This window comes from Dendropsophus ebraccatus, chromosome 4 (assembly GCF_027789765.1).
Source record: "Dendropsophus ebraccatus isolate aDenEbr1 chromosome 4, aDenEbr1.pat, whole genome shotgun sequence".
NCBI classification, from domain to species: Eukaryota; Metazoa; Chordata; class Amphibia; order Anura; family Hylidae; genus Dendropsophus; species Dendropsophus ebraccatus.
The window spans coordinates 8,281,810-8,301,904 of NC_091457.1; the positions used below are offsets into that span (position 1 = coordinate 8,281,810).

A 20,095-nucleotide genomic window follows, 5' to 3' on the forward strand; every position below is an offset into this window, starting at 1 on the left:
GTGTACCTGCAAGCTGAGCCTGTCTGGCTGCTGAATATGATGCATGCTGTTCCTGAAAGGTAAATCAAGGCTTCCCTCACTGACCACACACAAAGCTATTGGCAGATGTGCCTTGTGTTCTTATACTGCTTTATGTGCAATGTGCTGCATTGTACATTAACCCCTTCCTTGCTGTGCTGCTGTTTCTTTCCTTTCTGTACACATAGCATTGTATAACCCCAGTGCATCAGTAACCCCTTCTCCCTCCACATGACATCTATGGGACTGTACATCCTCAGTGTAGTGAGAGGGTGCACATTCTCCAGCACTGTCATGGCAGAGCAGAGAGGAGGAAGTGCTGGTCTGTATTGTTCCTCCTGGACGTATATGAATATATTGATGGCTGGGGGTTCCCATTCTGTCCCTACACACAGTCCTTTCCTCACACACAGATACCCTTTGTAGCTGCTGATTATTACTCAGTATAGACCGGATCTTATTATAAGGGACCTATTGCACGACCGATGGCGGTCCGATCAATACTGTAAGCGAGTGCCAATCTGCTAGATTACTGGACCTATTACATGACCGGATAATCGTTTAGCAAGGGCTGCACAGACATCGTTAGCCGTTTCATCAGCTGATCGTTGTCTCTATTACACAGAATAATAATCGAACAGGAGAGTGCAAAAACACAGTGTGAATGGTTCATGGTCTGCATAGCGGGGTCTACAGCCCTGTACTCTGACCTGGGAAGTCTCCCTCACCTTCCAAATCATAGCAGATCCACTTCAGGCTGGGGCTTACATCAGGGGACAGGGACAGAGAGTGCTGCATTTATCTGCCAACATGTGCACTGCTCATTCCTCCATGTTTCCTGTAGTCTCTGTCAGCCCCATCCTCTCCATTCCTGCTATAATGTGCCTGCACGCACACTAAGCTATACACACTGCTGCTATAATGTGCCTGCACTTACACTCAGCTATACACACTGCTGCTATATCGTGCCTGCACTTACACTCAGCTATACACACCGCTGTTATACTGTGCCTGCACTTACACTCAGCTATACACACTGATGCTATAATGTGCCTGCAACAATGTGATCTGCAGCAGATTTGATGGCGCAGATTTCAATGCAAAGTAATTGGGCCATCAAATCTGCTGCAGATCCTGTATGTGTGAACGCTCCCTAAGGGTACAAACTCACTGGGCGAAACCGCAGCAGATTTCTCACCCTGTACACTCTATGGGCAGACAAACTTGCAGCAGGATGGACATCCCGCTGCGAGTTTGTCAGAAGCCTGCCCCGTTAACTCCCTGCCGCCTGAGCCTATACATCACCTGCTCCCTGCTCTGGCTTGCTTCGGAGCTCCCAGTGTCTTCACGTCCTGCTCAGCCAAGCAGTGCGTGGGACGTGCCAGGAATCCCCGAAGCAAGCCAGAGTGGGGACAAGGTGATGTGTACGCTCAGGCGGCGGGGGGGTTAATGGGGCGGGCTGCTGACAAACTCGCAGCGGCAGTATAGGGAATACCTGCAGGGGGGTGTATAGAGTATGGAGGCTACCTGCAAGTGGGGGAGGGAAACTTTACACTACAGGTATACAGGACCCCAGAACTATACACTACAGGTATACAGGACCTCCACCAGCTATATACTACAGGTATACAGGACCTCCACTAACACTGTCAATGTTGTATATAACCAGTCTCAACATAACACTACCAATGTTATACATAACCAGGCTGCATATAACACTGCTAATGTTGTATATAACCAGCCTGTATACAACACTGCCAATGTTGTATATAACCAGGCTGTATACTGTATAACACTGCCAATGTTGTATATAACCAGGCTGTATACTGTATAACACTGCCAATGTTGCATATAACCAGGCTCAGAATAACACTACCAATGTTGTACATAACTAGGCTGTATATTAACTGCTAATGTTGTATATAATCAGGCGGTATATAACACTGCCAATGTTGTATATAACCATGCTCAGTATAACACTGTTAATGTTGTACACAAGGCTGTATACTGTATAAACTACCAGTGTTGCTTATAACCAGGCTGTATATAACAATACCACTGTTGCTTATAACCAGGCTGTATATTACACTGCCAATGTTGTATATAACCAGGCTGTATATAACACTGACAATGTTGTACATAACCAGGCTGTATATAACACTGACAATGTTGCATATAACCAGGCTCTGTGTAACACTGACAATGTTGTATATAACCAGGCTGTATATAACACTGACAATGTACATAACCAGGCTGTATATAACACTGACAATGTTGCATATAACCAGGCTCTGTGTAACACTGACAATGTTGTATATAACCAGGCTGTATATAACACTGACAATGTTGTACATAACCAGGCTGTATATAACACTGACAATGTTGTACATAACCAGGCTGTATATAACTCTGACAATGTTGTATATAACCAGGCTGTATATAACACTGACAATGTTGTACATAACCAGGCTGTATATAACACTGACAATGTTGCATGTGACCAGGCGCTGTATATAACACTGCCAATGTTGTATATAACCAGGCTGTATATAACACTAACAATGTTGTATATAACCAGACTGTATATAACACTAACAATGTTGTATATAACCAGACTGTATATAACACTAACAATGTTGTATATAACCAGACTGTATATAACACTAACAATGTTGTATATAACCAGGCTCTGTATATAACACTAACAATGTTGTATATAACCAGGCTCTGTATATAACACTAACAATGTTGTATATAACCAGGCTCTGTATATAACACTAACAATGTTGTATATAACCATGCTCAGTATAACACTGTTAATGTTGTACACAAGGCTGTATACTGTATAAACTACCAGTGTTGCTTATAACCAGGCTGTATATAACAATACCACTGTTGCTTATAACCAGGCTGTATATTACACTGCCAATGTTGTATATAACCAGGCTGTATATAACACTGACAATGTTGTACATAACCAGGCTGTATATAACACTGACAATGTTGCATATAACCAGGCTCTGTGTAACACTGACAATGTTGTATATAACCAGGCTGTATATAACACTGACAATGTACATAACCAGGCTGTATATAACACTGACAATGTTGCATATAACCAGGCTCTGTGTAACACTGACAATGTTGTATATAACCAGGCTGTATATAACACTGACAATGTTGTACATAACCAGGCTGTATATAACACTGACAATGTTGTACATAACCAGGCTGTATATAACTCTGACAATGTTGTATATAACCAGGCTGTATATAACACTGACAATGTTGTACATAACCAGGCTGTATATAACACTGACAATGTTGCATGTGACCAGGCGCTGTATATAACACTGCCAATGTTGTATATAACCAGGCTGTATATAACACTAACAATGTTGTATATAACCAGACTGTATATAACACTAACAATGTTGTATATAACCAGACTGTATATAACACTAACAATGTTGTATATAACCAGACTGTATATAACACTAACAATGTTGTATATAACCAGGCTCTGTATATAACACTAACAATGTTGTATATAACCAGGCTCTGTATATAACACTAACAATGTTGTATATAACCAGGCTCTGTATATAACACTAACAATGTTGTATATAACCAGGCTCTGTATACAGTCTGATCACATGACATCTCAGTTTGGCTATAAAGTATTTAGGATGTTTTAAGTTTTTAATTTATTTCTAATGTGCATAAGCTACAATTTACATAAACAGTGCAGAACTGTCGGGTATATAGCGTATATAGGGGTATATAGGGCTCCTGGCGATTAACCTTAAAAAAATAAAAACAAACAAAAACGAGGGCATAGATTCGACTCTTGGCCGACCTCGGAACAAATCTAATTAACACACTGGCGCGTTATACCCGGGCAGCGCCGAGTACATTTTCTAGTTCAGAATAAAAATCATTATTTTTGGGGTGTGGAACCAATTGTCTGCATATCTATGATTTCTTATGGGAAAATTTGCTTTGGTATAAGAGTGGATTTGGATTACAAGCACGGTCCCGGATTATACTCTCCTAATCCAAGGCAGCAGTGTGTGTTCTTTTACGTTTACGTCACTGATACCGATCTAACAAGCAAGACGCAGTGAGACATCATGCAGCAGCAGCCGACAGCCTGAGCCAGGCCCCTCCCACACATGTGACTGATCACATGATCATGATGTCATTGCAGGTCCTTTTCCTCACTACAGTCTGCTGCCCGGACGTTGGTGGGCGGGGCCTGAGATTTGCCAGTAACCAAGATGGCGCAGCACATAGACCCATGTGAGCAGCCGGGATGTGTTTATGTCATATAGTGTTGTGCTGGGACTTGTTGTTCTCCAGCTTCTATCTGTGTGTGTATACCTATCACCTTGTGTTATATAAAGTCTCCTGTGTTTTCAGCTGCGGACGGCGTTGACTTTGAGGATGTCCCGGAGCTGTCAGACGGTGATGATGATGATGACCTGGCCTGGGATGATGAGGATGATGGGGGTGCTGGTGCGGAGGTCCGCTGTCTGTTCTGTGACAGGTATCTGTACTGTATATTCTTCTCCCCCCCTCATGTATCTTATATACAGGATAATAACCGGCTCCGCTCCTCTTCCTCAGGACTGACTCGTCTCCAGAGGACGTCTTCAAGCACTGCAAGTCCCAGCATGACTTTGACATTCACCAGGTCATCTCCCGGCATGGTAGGCAGCCTCTTACGGGTGACAACCTGTATCCTGCCTCCATTACGGCTCCCACAGGGGTTGTCACCCTGCCTGGTTATGTATGCCCCCAGGGGAGGAGCGGGCAGCGCTATCACAGGGCTATTCAGGGCTTTTTCACAAGGATTGGTACTGTTGGCCATTGCTGTTTCTTTTTAATCTCTCTGCTTGCTGTCAGTGACTTTTACCATCTTTAATGAAATCCCAGTCTGTGGTCCTCCAGCTGCGGCAAAGCTTCATCTCTCTTTGTTACAATGTGTCGGTGCAGGTAACATGGGTCAGTATGGCGTCGGCGCTGTTTAGTATACGGATGACTATCTGCATGAATTCTTTGTCAGCAAGCAGAGATCCTGACATGGTAAAACAATGGAGTATGCTAGAAGGTGGCAGAATGTCTGTGTGTTATTACATGGATCTCTTTATGCCCTGGTTATATAGGGTGCCCCCCTAAAAGTGGGGGCACCAGGGGTCCTCATCTATTAGCTGCCTGTGCTCTAACGTTGTGTATGGAGAAGAGAAGGGGTCGTCCTACCCCATTAACCCTCAGGTTTCAGTTCTAGTGTGACCGCACTGTCTTTTGCGCTGTTTCAGGTCTGGACTTCTATGGATACATCAAACTCATCAACTACATCAGATCCACAGTAAGTGTCTCCTCTACAGATCTGCGGGGGGTGAATGGTGGCGGCCAGTCCCTAGAGATTAGCTCTGTGAACAAGGTTCAAGATAATTGTGCTAATATGATAAAACAGGATTAGGACTGTTCACCATCTAGGGTGGTGAACCCTGACCTTATAGCTCTGTGATGTGCTCTCCCTGGTGCCCGGACCCCATAGCCGTGTGATGTGTCCCTCTAAGGCTCAGACCCCATAGCCCTGTGATGTGCGCCCCCGGACCTCATAGCCCTGTGATGTGTCCCTCTAAGACTCAGACCCCATAGCCCTGTGATGTGTCCCTCTAAGGCACAGACCCCATAGCCCTGTGATGTGTCCCTCTAAGGCACAGACCCCATAGCCCTGTGATGTGTCCCTCTAAGGCACAGACCACATAGCCCTGTGATGTGTCCCTCTAAGGCACAGACCCCATAGCCCTGTGATGTGTCCCTCTAAGGCAGTGATTTTCAACCAGTGTGCCGTGGCACACTAGTGTGCCGTGACACATGGTCAGGTGTGCCGCGGGGAAGGTTCCCCAAACTATGGTGCCCCTGTGAAACAGGGGAGAGAAGCAGGGGGGAGAGAAACATGGGGATAGGGGAGAGAAACAGCGGAGAGAAGCAGGGGGGAGAGAAACATGGGGATGGGGGAGAGAAACAGCGGAGAGAAGCAGGGGGGAGAGAAGTATGGTGGAGAGAAGTATGGTGGAGAGAAGTATGGTGGAGAGAAGTATGGTGGAGAGAAGTATGGTGGAGAGAAGCACAGGAGAGAAGCATAATAATAATAATAATGCTTTTATTTCTATAGCGCACACAGATTCCGCAGCACTTTACATAGTTTTGCCAATTATTGCTCCCTGTCCCATTTGGCTCACAATCTAAATCCACCTATCTGTATGTTTTTTTTGAGTGGAGAGAAGCACAGGAGAGAAGTGGGGGGAGAAGCACAGGAGAGAAGTAGGGGGGAGAAGTATGGTGGAGAGAAGCACAGGAGAGAAGTGGGGGGGGGGGGGGGGGGGGGGGGGGGGGGGGAGAAGTATGGTGGAGAGAAGCACAGGAGAGAAGTGGGGGGGGAGAAGTATGGTGGAGAGAAGCACAAGAAAGAAGTGGGGGGAGAGAAGTATGGTGGAGAGAAGTGGGGGGGAGAAGCATGGTGGAGAGAAGCACAGGAGAGAAGTGGGGGGGGAGAAGTATGGTGGAGAGAAGCACAAGAAAGAAGTGGGGGGAGAAGTATGGTGGAGAGAAGCACAGGAGAGAAGCAGGGGGGAGAAGAAAACAGGCCCAGGTTTCACACTGAGTGAGTATAAATACATTTAGAATCTATATTATTAACTATATGTATAATATGTACTGTTTTAGTGTCATTTTGTGCCATTTTAGTTGGTGGTGTGCCCCGGGATTTTTTAAGTATAAAAAGTGTGCCGCGGCTCAAAAAAGGTTGAAAATCACTGCTCTAAGGCACAGACCACATAGCCCTGTGATGTGTCCCTCTAAGGCACAGACCCCATAGCCCTGTGATGTGTCCCTCTAAGGCACAGACCCCATAGCCCTGTGATGTGTCCCTCTAAGGCACAGACCCCATAGCCCTGTGATGTGTCCCTCTAAGGCTCAGACCCCATATCTGTGTGATGTGCTTCCCCAGACCCCTCAGCCCTCTGATGTGTCCCTCTAAGGCTCAGACCACATAGCCGTGTGATGTGTCCCTCTAAGGTTCAGACCCCATAGCCCTGTGATGTGTCCCTCTAAGGCTCAGACCCCATAGCCCTGTGATGTGTCCCTCTAAGGTCTGGACCCCATAGCCTGTGATGTGTCCCTCTAAGGCTCATACCCCATAGCCCTGTGATGTGTCCGTCTAAGGCTCATACCCCATAGCCCTGTGATGTGTCCGTCTAAGGCTCATACCCCATAGCCCTGTGATGTGTCCCTCTAAGGCTCATACCCCATAGCCCTGTGATGTGTCCCTCTAAGATTCAGACCCAGTAGCCCTGTGATGTGCTCCTCCGGACCCCATAACCCAGTGATGTGTCCCTCTAAGGTTCAGACCCCATATTTGTGTGTTGTGCGCCCTCGGACCCCATAGCCCTGTGATGTGTGCCTCTAAGACTCAGACCCCATATCTGTGTGTTGTGCTCCCATGGACCCCATAGCCCTGTCATGTGCGCCCCCGGACCCGTTAGCCCTGTGATGTGTGCCTCTAAGACTCAGACCCCATATCTGTGTGTTGTGCTCCCATGGACCCCATAGCCCTGTGATGTGCGCCCCCGGACCCCATAGCCCTGTGATGTGTGCCTCTAAGGCTCAGACCCATATCTGTGGGTTGTGCTCCCATGGACCCCATAACCCTATGATGTGTCCCTCTAAGGCTCAGACCCCATAGCCCTATGATACCCCCTGTGGTAGCAGGTTCTGTAAGGTGTGCAATGTGGCCTCCATGGATGAGACTTGTTTTTCATCGCATCTCACAGGTGATGGATCGGATTGAGATCTGGGAAATTTGGAGACCAAAGGGCCTTTTACACGGGCTGATTATTGGTCAGGAGGGCTGCAAGAAATGCTCCTGTGCTGGTATTCGGCCCATGTAAAAGTGACAGCTACCAGCCGAGGAGCGGGGAAAACGACTGATCCCTCCGCTTATCGGATCTTTAGAACATGCTTTAGAATTTATCATTATTATCGGCCGCACATCTTCTTGTGTAAGCGATAAAGGGAAACTGACAGCACAGATATACACATGTCCATGCTGTCAGCCCCCAGATCACACATCAGTACATACTTACCTAGTGCGCTGCTGCTGCTGCTGTGATCTGGCATCTTTTCTCCGGCTCTCCTTCTTTTCCCCAGGTAAGTGACGCACATGCACCGGTTGTCCACTTGATGGAGGACGTGACCCATCAGACCAGATGCCTCCTTCCATTGCTCTAGATCTGATCCCTACTGTAGACACTATTGGGCTCACATGGGCTCTGACCGGTCTACAGCGAGCTGCCATGTCCTGTGTGATCTGACCCCTTTCTATCGTAGCCTGCAGGAAGTTTGATCACTTTGAGGATGTTTCCAGCACTATTCCTATTAGACCTCCTCACATTCACTAGCTGGTTGCAGGTTGTCACATTGTGCTCTTCTCTCTGGTGACCTCCATGTTGTATCTGTGCAGGGCTGCACCCCGGGGGCTCTCACCGGCGTCACCGGCCCTGTGCCCTGGGACAAGGAAGAATTCTACAAGCCAGTGATCCAGGACGATGGATTACTTCAGTACGGTAAGTACGAGCACACACAGCCCTGAGGGTTTGTTACACATCTGGAGTCTGATAATCCAGAATTCTTATATTCTGCAATGTCAGATACTAGAACACCCATCATTCCCAGGTGGGGACGCTGCACAATCTCTCTGCCTCACCTCACATTGGGAACTGAGTTACTTTATAATGCAGAAGTTCTGACCAGATCCTTCTCTCTTACCTGAGGGTTTGTTACAGTGTATCAGTGCAGGCAGCCTCCTGTGGGCTAATAGCAGAATAAATTTCCTGCCTGTGGATTTAAAGGGTTTATCCAGCGCTACAAAAACATGGCCACTTTCTTGCAGAGACAGCGCCACTCTTGTCTCCAGGTCAGGTGTGGTTTGCAATTGGGCTCCATTTACTTCAATGGAACCAAATTACAAAACCTGGAGACAAGAGCGGTGCTGTCTCTGGAAGAAAGTGGCCATGTTTTTTTAGCACTGGATAAACCCTTCAAATAAGAATTTTCCTATTCACTTACAGCAAGATGAGATCTAGTAATGCAGGGATGGGGAACCTTCGGCCCTCCAGCTGTTGCAAAACCACAATTCCCATCATGCCTGGACAGCCAAAGCTAAAGACCCTAAGTCTATCTACTCTTCTCACCTCCATGACGGCACTATATACTAGCTCCTATGGTGCCATCGTGAAGGTTCAAACAAACCGGCTTGCTGCTAAGGCTGATCCTATTTTATATCGCAGGGATTAGAAAAATGTTCTATCCAGGATTAGATTAAAAAATCCCTGCTCACTTCAATGGAACTGAGCTGCAATACCGCACCCAAACTGAGGACAAGGGTGGCGCTGTTTCTGGAAGTAAGCTTCTATTTTTTTATAAGCCTGGATAATCCCTTTAAATTGTCACTGTCATTTAAAATATTTTTGCAGAAATCAATAGTACAAGCGATTTTAAGAAAACTCTGTAATATGGTTTATTAGTTAAAAAAGCCTCTTTCTGTACTCAAAAAGCTTTTTCCCGGTAATCGTCCGATGGAATAGGGCCCTTAGCTGCCGCTTTGACCCTGAAGTCCTTGGTGGTCTCTATTCTTTCAGGGACAGCTGCAGTGTTGAGACTCCTGCAAACAGCTCCTCCTATCTCAGCTTCCAGGACAAGCTTTTAATCTCTCACATTTAGCTTTTTGCTTTAACTTTTTTTTTATCTTTTTAGATTTTAATGATATGGAATATGATGATAATTCCTCCGACACTAACATGGACGCTGAGCCGTCGGTGCACGAACAGTTAAAGCAGGCAGAGAGTCGGGCACGAGAAGCAGAAGCGACCCTGGCGAACGCCCTCCAGGAGCTGAGTAGAATGAGGTATATATTATACAATGAGGGAGCTCTCCCAGCCCCCTTCCCCTATATACGTGCACACTTGGTTTGGATGAGCGTGCATATATTCTGAATGGGAATAGAGGAGAAAACTGCTGCAAAACTACAATCCCCATCCCAAAATGGCTGTCCAGGCATGATGGGAATTGTAGTTTTGCAACAGCTGAATGGCCACACATAATAGATTTAGGCCTCATTCACATGTTCAGTGTTTTTTAAGGACCGTGATTTTAGTCCGATAGCTGACTTGCATCCGTTTTTACAACCGTGTCCGTTTTTTCCTTCACATTCAAGCATAGCAGAGCTGAATGTCAAATGTAGCAAAGCTGGATGTGTCACCCCTAATCCCCCCCAGATGTAGTAGAGCTGGATGTGTCACCCCTAATTCCTCCAGATGTAGTAGAGCTGGATGTGTCACCCCTAATCCCCCCCAGATGTAGTAGAGCTGGATGTGTCACCCCTAATCCCTCCAGATGTAGTAAAGCTGGATGTGTCACCCCTAATCCCCCCCAGATGTAGTAGAGCTGGATGTGTCACCCCTTATCCCCCCCAGATGTAGTAGAGCTGGATGTGTCACCCCTAATCCCCCCAGATGTAGTAGAGCTGGATGTGTCACCCCTAATCCCTCCAGATGTAGTAAAGCTGGATGTGTCACCCCTAATCCCCCCCAGATGTAGTAGAGCTGGATGTGTCACTCCTAATCCCTCCAGATGTAGTAGAGCTGGATGTGTCACCCCTAATCCCCCCCAGATGTAGTAGAGCTGGATGTGTCACCCCTAATCCCCCCCAGATGTAGTAGAGCTGGATGTGTCACCCCTAATCCCCCCCAGATGTAGTAGAGCTGGATGTGTCACTCCTAATCCCCCCCAGATGTAGTAGAGCTTGATGTGTCACTCCTAATCCCCCCAGATGTAGTAGAGCTGGATGTGTCACTCCTAATCCCCCCAGATGTAGTAGAGCTGGATGTGTCACCCCTAATCCCTCCAGATGTAGTAGAGCTGGATGTGTCACCCCTAATCCCTCCAGATGTAGTAGAGCTGGATGTGTCACCCCTAATCCCCCCCAGATGTAGTAGAGCTGGATGTGTCACCCCTAATCCCCCCAGATGTAGTAGAGCTGGATGTGTCACCCCTAATCCCCCCAGATGTAGTAGAGCTGGATGTGTCACCCCTAATCCCCCCAGATGTAGTAGAGCTGGATGTGTCACCCCTAATCCCTCCAGATGTAGTAAAGCTGGATGTGTCACCCCTAATCCCCCCAGATGTAGTAGAGCTGGATGTGTCACCCCTAATCCCTCCAGATGTAGTAGAGCTGGATGTGTCACCCCTAATCCCTCCAGATGTAGTAGAGCTGGATGTGTCACCCCTAATCCCTCCAGATGTAGTAGAGCTGGATGTGTCACCCCTAATCCCTCCAGATGTAGTAGAGCTGGATGTGTCACCCCTTATCCCCCCCAGATGTAGTAGAGCTGGATGTGTCACCCCTAATCCCCCCAGATGTAGTAGAGCTGGATGTGTCACCCCTAATCCCTCCAGATGTAGTAAAGCTGGATGTGTCACCCCTAATCCCCCCCAGATGTAGTAGAGCTGGATGTGTCACTCCTAATCCCTCCAGATGTAGTAGAGCTGGATGTGTCACCCCTAATCCCCCCCAGATGTAGTAGAGCTGGATGTGTCACCCCTAATCCCCCCCAGATGTAGTAGAGCTGGATGTGTCACCCCTAATCCCCCCCAGATGTAGTAGAGCTGGATGTGTCACTCCTAATCCCCCCCAGATGTAGTAGAGCTGGATGTGTCACTCCTAATCCCCCCAGATGTAGTAGAGCTGGATGTGTCACTCCTAATCCCCCCAGATGTAGTAGAGCTGGATGTGTCACCCCTAATCCCTCCAGATGTAGTAGAGCTGGATGTGTCACCCCTAATCCCTCCAGATGTAGTAGAGCTGGATGTGTCACCCCTAATCCCCCCCAGATGTAGTAGAGCTGGATGTGTCACCCCTAATCCCCCCAGATGTAGTAGAGCTGGATGTGTCACCCCAAATCCCCCCAGATGTAGTAGAGCTGGATGTGTCACCCCTAATCCCCCCAGATGTAGTAGAGCTGGATGTGTCACCCCTAATCCCTCCAGATGTAGTAAAGCTGGATGTGTCACCCCTAATCCCCCCAGATGTAGTAGAGCTGGATGTGTCACCCCTAATCCCTCCAGATGTAGTAGAGCTGGATGTGTCACCCCTAATCCCTCCAGATGTAGTAGAGCTGGATGTGTCACCCCTAATCCCTCCAGATGTAGTAGAGCTGGATGTGTCACCCCTAATCCCTCCAGATGTAGTAGAGCTGGATGTGTCACCCCTAATCCCTCCAGATGTAGTAGAGCTGGATGTGTCACCCCTAATCCCTCCAGATGTAGTAGAGCTGGATGTGTCACCCCTAATCCCTCCAGATGTAGTAGAGCTGGATGTGTCACCCCTAATCCCTCCAGATGTAGTAGAGCTGGATGTGTCACCCCTAATCCCTCCAGATGTAGTAGAGCTGGATGTGTCACCCCTAATCCCCCCCCCCCCAGATGTAGTAGAGCTGGATGTGTCACCCCTAATCCCCCCCCCCCCCCAGATGTAGTAGAGCTGGATGTGTCACCCTTAATCCCCCCCAGATGTAGTAGAGCTGGATGTGTCACCCATAATCCCCCCCAGATGTAGTAGAGCTGAACGTGTCACATAGTAATATCTTCCCCTCTGAACCGCTGGCACCCCCAGCCATCCCTGGCCACAACCACCTGCCTGCGTGTCACTGAACCTCTCCCCCTCCCCCGGAAAGCTGAATGTGGCAGTACAGAACAAAACCAACCCCTCTTCCCTGGTACCTTCCCCCCCCAAATCACTGACAGTGCATCCCCACCCACATCCACCTGCCAGGTGTGTCACTGAACCTTCCCCCACACCCCCAGAAAGCTGAATGTGCCTGTACAGAGGCCCCCCCCCATGCCCATAGTCACCTGAGGCAATGAGGTCCCATGATGCTTCCTTCTCCCGGCTCACAAGTGACGTCACACATGAGCCGGGAGAAGGAGGCAACAAGCAACTGGGGACCTCGCCGCTTCGGGTGACTAGGGGCATGCTGGCTCTGGAGTGGTCGTGGTTTGGTGATGCGCTGTCAGTGGTTCGGGGAAGAAGGGTTGGTTTTGTTCTGTATCGGCACATTCAGCTTTCGGGGATGGGGAAGGTTCCGTGACACACCGGGTGGGTGTACCAGCACATTCAGCTTTTGGGGGGGTGGGAAAGATTCTCTTACACCGAGGGGGGCGATCTAGCTGTGGAGATGCACTGGGATCCTTTTTTCACAGATTCAATGGATGTGGCATCAGTGGAATAAGTAAAAAAAGACAGATACCATAGAGTCCTATTGGGGCATCCATGCTGTGATTCCGCGCCACATCATAGGTAATGGGTGCAGTTCCCCCTCTAACCAGCAGAGGGAGGCATTGTTCCCCAGCTCATCCCATCAGCAGCCGCTCGCTCGCTCGCTCGCTCGCTCTCTCGCTCGCTCCTCATCTCTTCATTTCCACGGTTCAGTAATCCTGTCTCTGGGGTATGTTTGAAATTGATTACAGACAACTTGCGCAGGATTTTGTGATGAACGCAGATGTCAGATGTGGTTCATCTTCCGCCGGGGCCGTCGCAGAGCTGGATGAGAGCGAGGACGGCGCCTACTTCGGCTCCTACGGGCACTTCGGGATACACGAGGAGATGTTAAAGGTTAGAGCAGAACACAGGTGCTGGGATTCTTTATTCCAGGAGGGTTAATCATACAACATGATGGCGCCAATCATGCCACGTGACGGGAATATTAACGCCGTACCCTGCACGAGGCAATATGGCGTTTCCATAGCCGACTGCATTAGAGTCCTTCAACTTCCTGTAAAAATCCAAAAAATACCTTGACTTTTAGCTGTTCCTGGGAAAGCTGGGTGAGAACCAAGATGGCCGCCAATACAAGTGGTGCAGTGATATGGGATGATGGGAGTAACACTACCTTAGTAGTTTCTTTAGTTGCTTTTACAGGGAAAGTTGAGTGACAAACAATATGGCTGCTATTACAGCAAGAGGTCAAAAGGTCAATGTAGAACTGGACAGGTTTGCCCTTTGTCTTTGCCCAGGAGTCTTTGGAAAGTTGGGTGGCGACCAAGATGGCCACCAATACAGAAAGTTATATAGATTTGTAATTTACTTCTAAATAAAAATCTCTAGTTTTCCAGTACTTATCAGCTGCTGTATGTCCTGCAGGAATTGGTGTATTCTCTCCTGTGTGACACAGTGCTCTCTGCTGCCACCTCTGTCCATGTCAGGAACTGTCCAGAGCAGGAGAAGTTTGTATAAGTATTTGCTGCTGCTCTGGACAGTTCCTGACATGGACAGAGGTGGCAGCAGAGAGCACTGTGTCAGACTGGAGAGAATACACCACTTCCTGCAGGACATACAGCAGCTGATAAGTACTGGAAGACTGGATTTTTATATAGAAATAAATTTCAAATCTCTGGCACTTTCTGACGCTAGTTGATTTGAAAGAAAAACATTTTGGGTGAACGAACCCTTTAAGGGTTCATGTATAACACTATAGGAACATTTTAACAGTCCAAAAAGCCATAGATGTTTGTGTAAGTATAACGGCCACCATAATGGTTGTCACCCAACAAGACGACCCTGTGTCCGCCTGACAGCAGGCCACTCCAGGATCTGTATCTGTGCAGGAACAATGTGAACACGGCCGCAGGGATGCGCTGCCTTTCCCCGTGTCGCCATGTGGCGCTCCCTCCGCACAGAGCAGTGTTCTTTGTTTTCCGTCCTAGGGGGCGATAAATAACCGAAATTTATGATCTATAGAAGCTGCAATAAGACAATTTGCCATAAATCAGGGAGAACCTTGAGCAGTGTCCTCTAGCTGCAGAATCCGCCCCTCCTCCCCCTCCCCGTCAGGATCCGCAGTGCTCTGCGCAGATTACAGGGATACGTTATAACCACGGCCAAACCTTCACACTATGTCCCGTGTCATGGAGGATCCGGAGAGCGGCGGCTATGAAAACTCTTCATAAACCGGCGATCTCTGCTCGGTCAGGATTTACATGGCGCCAATAAAGCGTTATCCCCGCAATTACTGACCGTAAAAAAAAAAAAAAAATTTTATAAATCCCAATATAAAAACATTTTTATTTTTTTATTTTTCTTATTCTATTGTGTATATTCTTTATTACCTGTAAGGCTGGGTTCACTCTACGATTTTGCCGTCCGTTTAACGTAAATAACAGATGTATTCATATTTTTTTTTTTTTTTCACAATTTTTCCTATTTTTATTTTTCAGCAAATAAACATAAAAAAAATGTAATAGTAAGGCTGGGTCCACACCGCGTTTTTGTAATGTTTTTTTCATCCATTGTATTTATTTCTGTGCATCCCTTTTGATCCTTTTTCAATTGACTTCTATTATAAAAAAAAGGGATGAAAACGCATCTGTTTTTTTTTTTTTTTAGCGTACACAAAAATGTGGTCAACCGTTTTTTTTTTTTTGTGAACGCTATAAGAAAAGGATATTTTTTGATTTTTATTTATTTTTTTTTATAATAAGTCAGACCAAAATGGATGCAAACAAAAGCATCAGTTTTTCGCCAAAAAAAGGATGAAAAAAAATGGATTACAAAAATAGTGTAAGAAATAAAAAAAAAAAAAGTGACAAATCTCGACTTATGAAGTATACGGTTTAGGCAGCGTTGACATTCAGTAGCGTGGGAAATTGTCGCTGTAGAGCTGTAATAAAGTTAGGTTTAGATTGAATCCCCATGTACAGTTTTTGGAATGACTCATAAGTCTTACATTTACATACATGGCGCATTTGTGTGAATTTTACAGCTCAAACACTCAGATGCTATTGAATGGCTGTATGTACGCGTATTCGTTTTACGCTTATGGCCATGACGCCGAGTGTCGTGTCTGTTTACAACCCAAAATACAGTCGTGTTATGTGTTTTTTTGTATTTGGTAGTAATACGAAATCTGAGAGGGACATTTATCAAGCCTTGTAACAAGCAGCAGTGGAGCCGTCGCCCATAGCAACCAATCAGATCCTAGCTTTCACTTATCAGAGGCCATTTTAAAAGTGAAAGCTGGGATCTGATTGGTTGCTATGGGTAACGGCTTGACAAATCTTATATATATATATATATATATATATATATATATATATATATATATATATAAAAAATATATACACATACACACATCATAATGTCACCACAACCACCCATATCTGACACTTAAGGATCCAGGGAGTGGTGGTGGTGGGGGGCAGTCAGACATCAGTATGTTTTTGCGGAACATATTTTTAGTTCCAGATTTTGCAAATATTTCATCTGTCTAGTGTCTGGATTTTTGTGTAGGCCTCATTCACACGGTCACTTATTTTTCAGGATCGTATATTATATCCACAATCCGCAAAAAAAATGGATGATAGTGAGGCGATTCATAGTGAGGTTAAAATTAAGGTGATCTTTTTTTAAGGACAGATGTAACATCCGAAACGTCCACAAGTAAGGCTGCGTTCACTCTGCATTTTTGTAGCCTGTTATTTTTCGTCCGCTTTATGCATAAAGACTAATAAAAAAAGTTTTTCCATTGACTTCCATTGTAAAAAAAAAAAAAAAAAACTGATCAAAACACATCTGTTTTTTCAGCTTACACACAAAAAAGTGGCCGATCGCATTTTTTTAAATGGAAGTCAATGGAAAAACGGATGCGCACAAATGCATCCATTTTTCATCCGTTCTTTGCGGAAAATGGATTAAAAAACGCAGTCCAATAGACTTCTGTTGGCTGCTTGTTCTGTAATTACGGCCTGTACAAGGACATGTCCGATTTTAATTGAATTTTTTTTTTTTTTTTTTTTTTTTGCGGCACGTGGATCCGTAAAACTACAGGTAGTGAATATCCCAATAGAAATCGAAGAGCCTGCAATTTTTCAGTAATTGCAGACCTGCAACTACAGATAAATTTATAGTTTTAAAAAAAAAAAAAAAAAAGAGGAGGAATGTTCAAAATGATGATCATTACAAATCCGTATTTTTTTCTGGCGTTAGAAAAAAGCGCAGGACCCCCATGTTACTGATGAGGAGGTTAGGGTAGGTCCATACACCAAATCTGCAGCAGATAGAGGTGTCTGAATCCACCCCCCTTGCCTTCTCCGGTAGCCGCCTGTTTTACCAAAACTACGGAACGCAAATACAGGAACGCGGCCTCACCGATTTACTGTCCAGAGCAGCAGCAAATTCCCATAGAAAACCTCTGCTGCTCTGGACAGTTCCTGACATGGACAGAGGTGGCAGCAGAGAGCGCTGTGTCAGACTGGAGAGAATACACCACTTCCTGTAGCACATACAGCAGCTGATAAGTACTGGAAGATTGGAAATTTCTTAATAGAAGTAAATTACAATGTGAACGGTGAATACTGCCTATTGACATATATATATATATATATATATATTATTTAAAAAATTTTTTTTTCCAGATCAGGGATTTTTAATTTCCTCTGCACGGGTGTTAAATGCTGTAAATCCGAGCGATTTGCTGACGCCACCAGAAATGGCAAAGGTTTAGGTGTCAATCGGGGAAGCGCCGTAGCGGAAAATATTCCGATTTGTTCATGAACTGCAGAGAATCAATGAGAAGCTCGCGGTTCAGCTTCCTGGCCCTGCACTCGGGGCTGGACGGGTCGCGGCTATTAATCTCCTGCCCCACGCTGATCATGTGATTCACCTGGAACGTGTGATTGGCTGAGCAGCGTGCGGCCGCTGCTCTGTGTCCCTATGTTGCTAAGGCTAGAACAAGGAGGGAGATTTATTCAGCTCACCCAGCTTTCCTATAGTCTGGGAATGTTGGGTGGCCGCCATATTTCTTGATATTCATCTTAGTAGATGTCATTTTATTTATTTATTTTTTGTCAGAAAAAGAATTTTGAATGTTAAAAATTACAAATACAAAATATCCATATATTTTTTTTTTCCCCCTACTATTCTAGTTCATTTGCATATTTTCTCCTGGATTGTAAAACAGTGCCAACAGGTGGTGTGATTTATTACAATTCTGCTCCATTCTCTTCAATGGAACTGAGCTGCAATACCGCACCCAAACTGAGTACAAGAGTGGCGCTGTTTCTGGAAGAAAGCTTCCTAAACGTAAAGGTTTTTCTTCCTGTCTCTCTTATACTATTGATGGACGTTGTAGTAAACATCACCCTGGGCTGAAGTGGATGATAACAGGGAGCAATAGCTGCAATAACTGGTTATTCTGTAATACAATTTCTATCCCTGCTGCATAACAAGACATGTGTAGGAATCTTGTTAGCCATCTTTCTTATTCAGGAAACAGAAATCAAATAGAGATATTGGTTGATAACAGAGAGCAATAGATGCGCATATATATATATATATATATATATATATATATATATATATATGTATATATATATATATATATATATATATATATATATATATATATATATATATATATATATAATATATACACACATATTTTGCTCTCTGTTATCAGCCAATATCTCTATTTGATTTCTATGACTAATGACTATTTTAAATAAATTAAAATAATATAAAAAATATATAATAATAATAATAAAATATATATATATTAATAATAATAAGTGTATATATTAATAATAGTAATGATTATTATTATTATTATTAATATATATATATTTTTTATTTAAAATGGTAAATTCACCCTGTTCCCTCACATATTGCGCAGCTCAGGTCTCGCTGTCCCTGCCGCATACGCCGCACCGCTTTGCCCCGAGATCCATTGTAAAGAGACAGAAAGGGAAAAAAAATGCACACAATAAAAGAGTGCGAGCGACACAGAAAATATCAGGCTTCCTGGAAGATTTCAGGCGTTTCCTTGTCATTTTAATTGATCACCTTCGCAGCGCTTCACGCTTCAGATAGCAAACCCAATTTACATTATATTAGTTGTAATTACTGCAGGAGATCACTCGGCAAAGGAAAACGAACAATCGCCCGCGCCAGCCCCGTCCTGATGGCAGCAAAGAACTCCAAATTAATAAACACCCAAAAAAAAAAAAAAAAAGAGAGAAAAATAATACTTTTTGTTTATACTTTTAGGAACATTTTAGTATCTTATATTTTTTATATTGTTTTAATCTTTTTTTTATATTTAATATCAAAACTACATTTTAAACTCTTTTAGTACAAATAGGAATTTTTTTTTATTTTCTTTTTGGCCTGGGATGGACTTAAAAAAAATCCGGACGTACTCGAATTTAAAATTTGAACTGAATAATCTATAATAATAATAAAAAATAAAATAAAGAATTCTTGCCATAAGTGATAAAAAATTGTAAAAAAAAAGGAAATTTTATCCTTAATTAAAACATGATGATCATGATTAAAAATAAATATTAAAATAAATATTAAAAATTGTAGTAATATAATAATATACTTATAAATATAAATATTATATATTATATACATATATACAATAAATACATATTTTTATATATGTTCAACATTAATATTTTTAAAAATGAACTCTAATTAAAAATATGTATTCTCTAAGAAAAATTTATATTAAAAAAATTGCCTGATTTACCCCGTTTGTTACTTTTTATAATAGTTTTTTTTTTTTCCATTTTAGGACACAGTGCGGACAGAAAGCTACAGGGACTTCATGTACCAGAATCCCGATGTGTTTAAGGACAAGGTGAGGCGCGGCACAGTGAACGATCCCTCTTGGAGAGGCAGAAGCTCTGACGGAGCAGGCGTGGGTCATGTAGTACGGCGGTGACAGCCGGTGATTTAATACGCCGGATCTGTATAACTCCGAGGATGTTTGTCAAGTGGCGGAGACCGCTGAGAGCAGATAACGGGGGATTGGTTTTATTTTACGCCTTTTATTTATGAACAGGAGGATGAGGGTGAGAGCGGCGAGCGGAGGGGGAGGCTTGTGATTCGCTGTCTTATTGTGTTTGTGTATATATATATATATATATATATATATATATATATATATAT

General features: G+C 44.5%; 1 protein-coding gene across 1 annotated transcript in view; it reads left to right on the forward strand.

Moving 5' to 3' along the window:
• Positions 1 to 4,241: 4,241 nt before the first annotated feature.
• The window catches only part of PRMT3 (protein arginine methyltransferase 3), a 63,004-nt gene continuing 47,150 nt past the window's right edge, over positions 4,242 to 20,095 (forward strand). The window contains exons 1-8 of the mRNA XM_069968051.1: positions 4,242 to 4,320; positions 4,441 to 4,567; positions 4,648 to 4,730; positions 5,340 to 5,389; positions 8,552 to 8,654; positions 9,844 to 9,994; positions 13,615 to 13,759; positions 19,719 to 19,784. Of these exons, the coding sequence (XP_069824152.1) occupies positions 4,299 to 4,320; positions 4,441 to 4,567; positions 4,648 to 4,730; positions 5,340 to 5,389; positions 8,552 to 8,654; positions 9,844 to 9,994; positions 13,615 to 13,759; positions 19,719 to 19,784 (747 nt within the window). The 5' untranslated portion in view covers positions 4,242 to 4,298. The remainder of the gene's footprint in view (positions 4,321 to 4,440; positions 4,568 to 4,647; positions 4,731 to 5,339; positions 5,390 to 8,551; positions 8,655 to 9,843; positions 9,995 to 13,614; positions 13,760 to 19,718; positions 19,785 to 20,095) is intronic.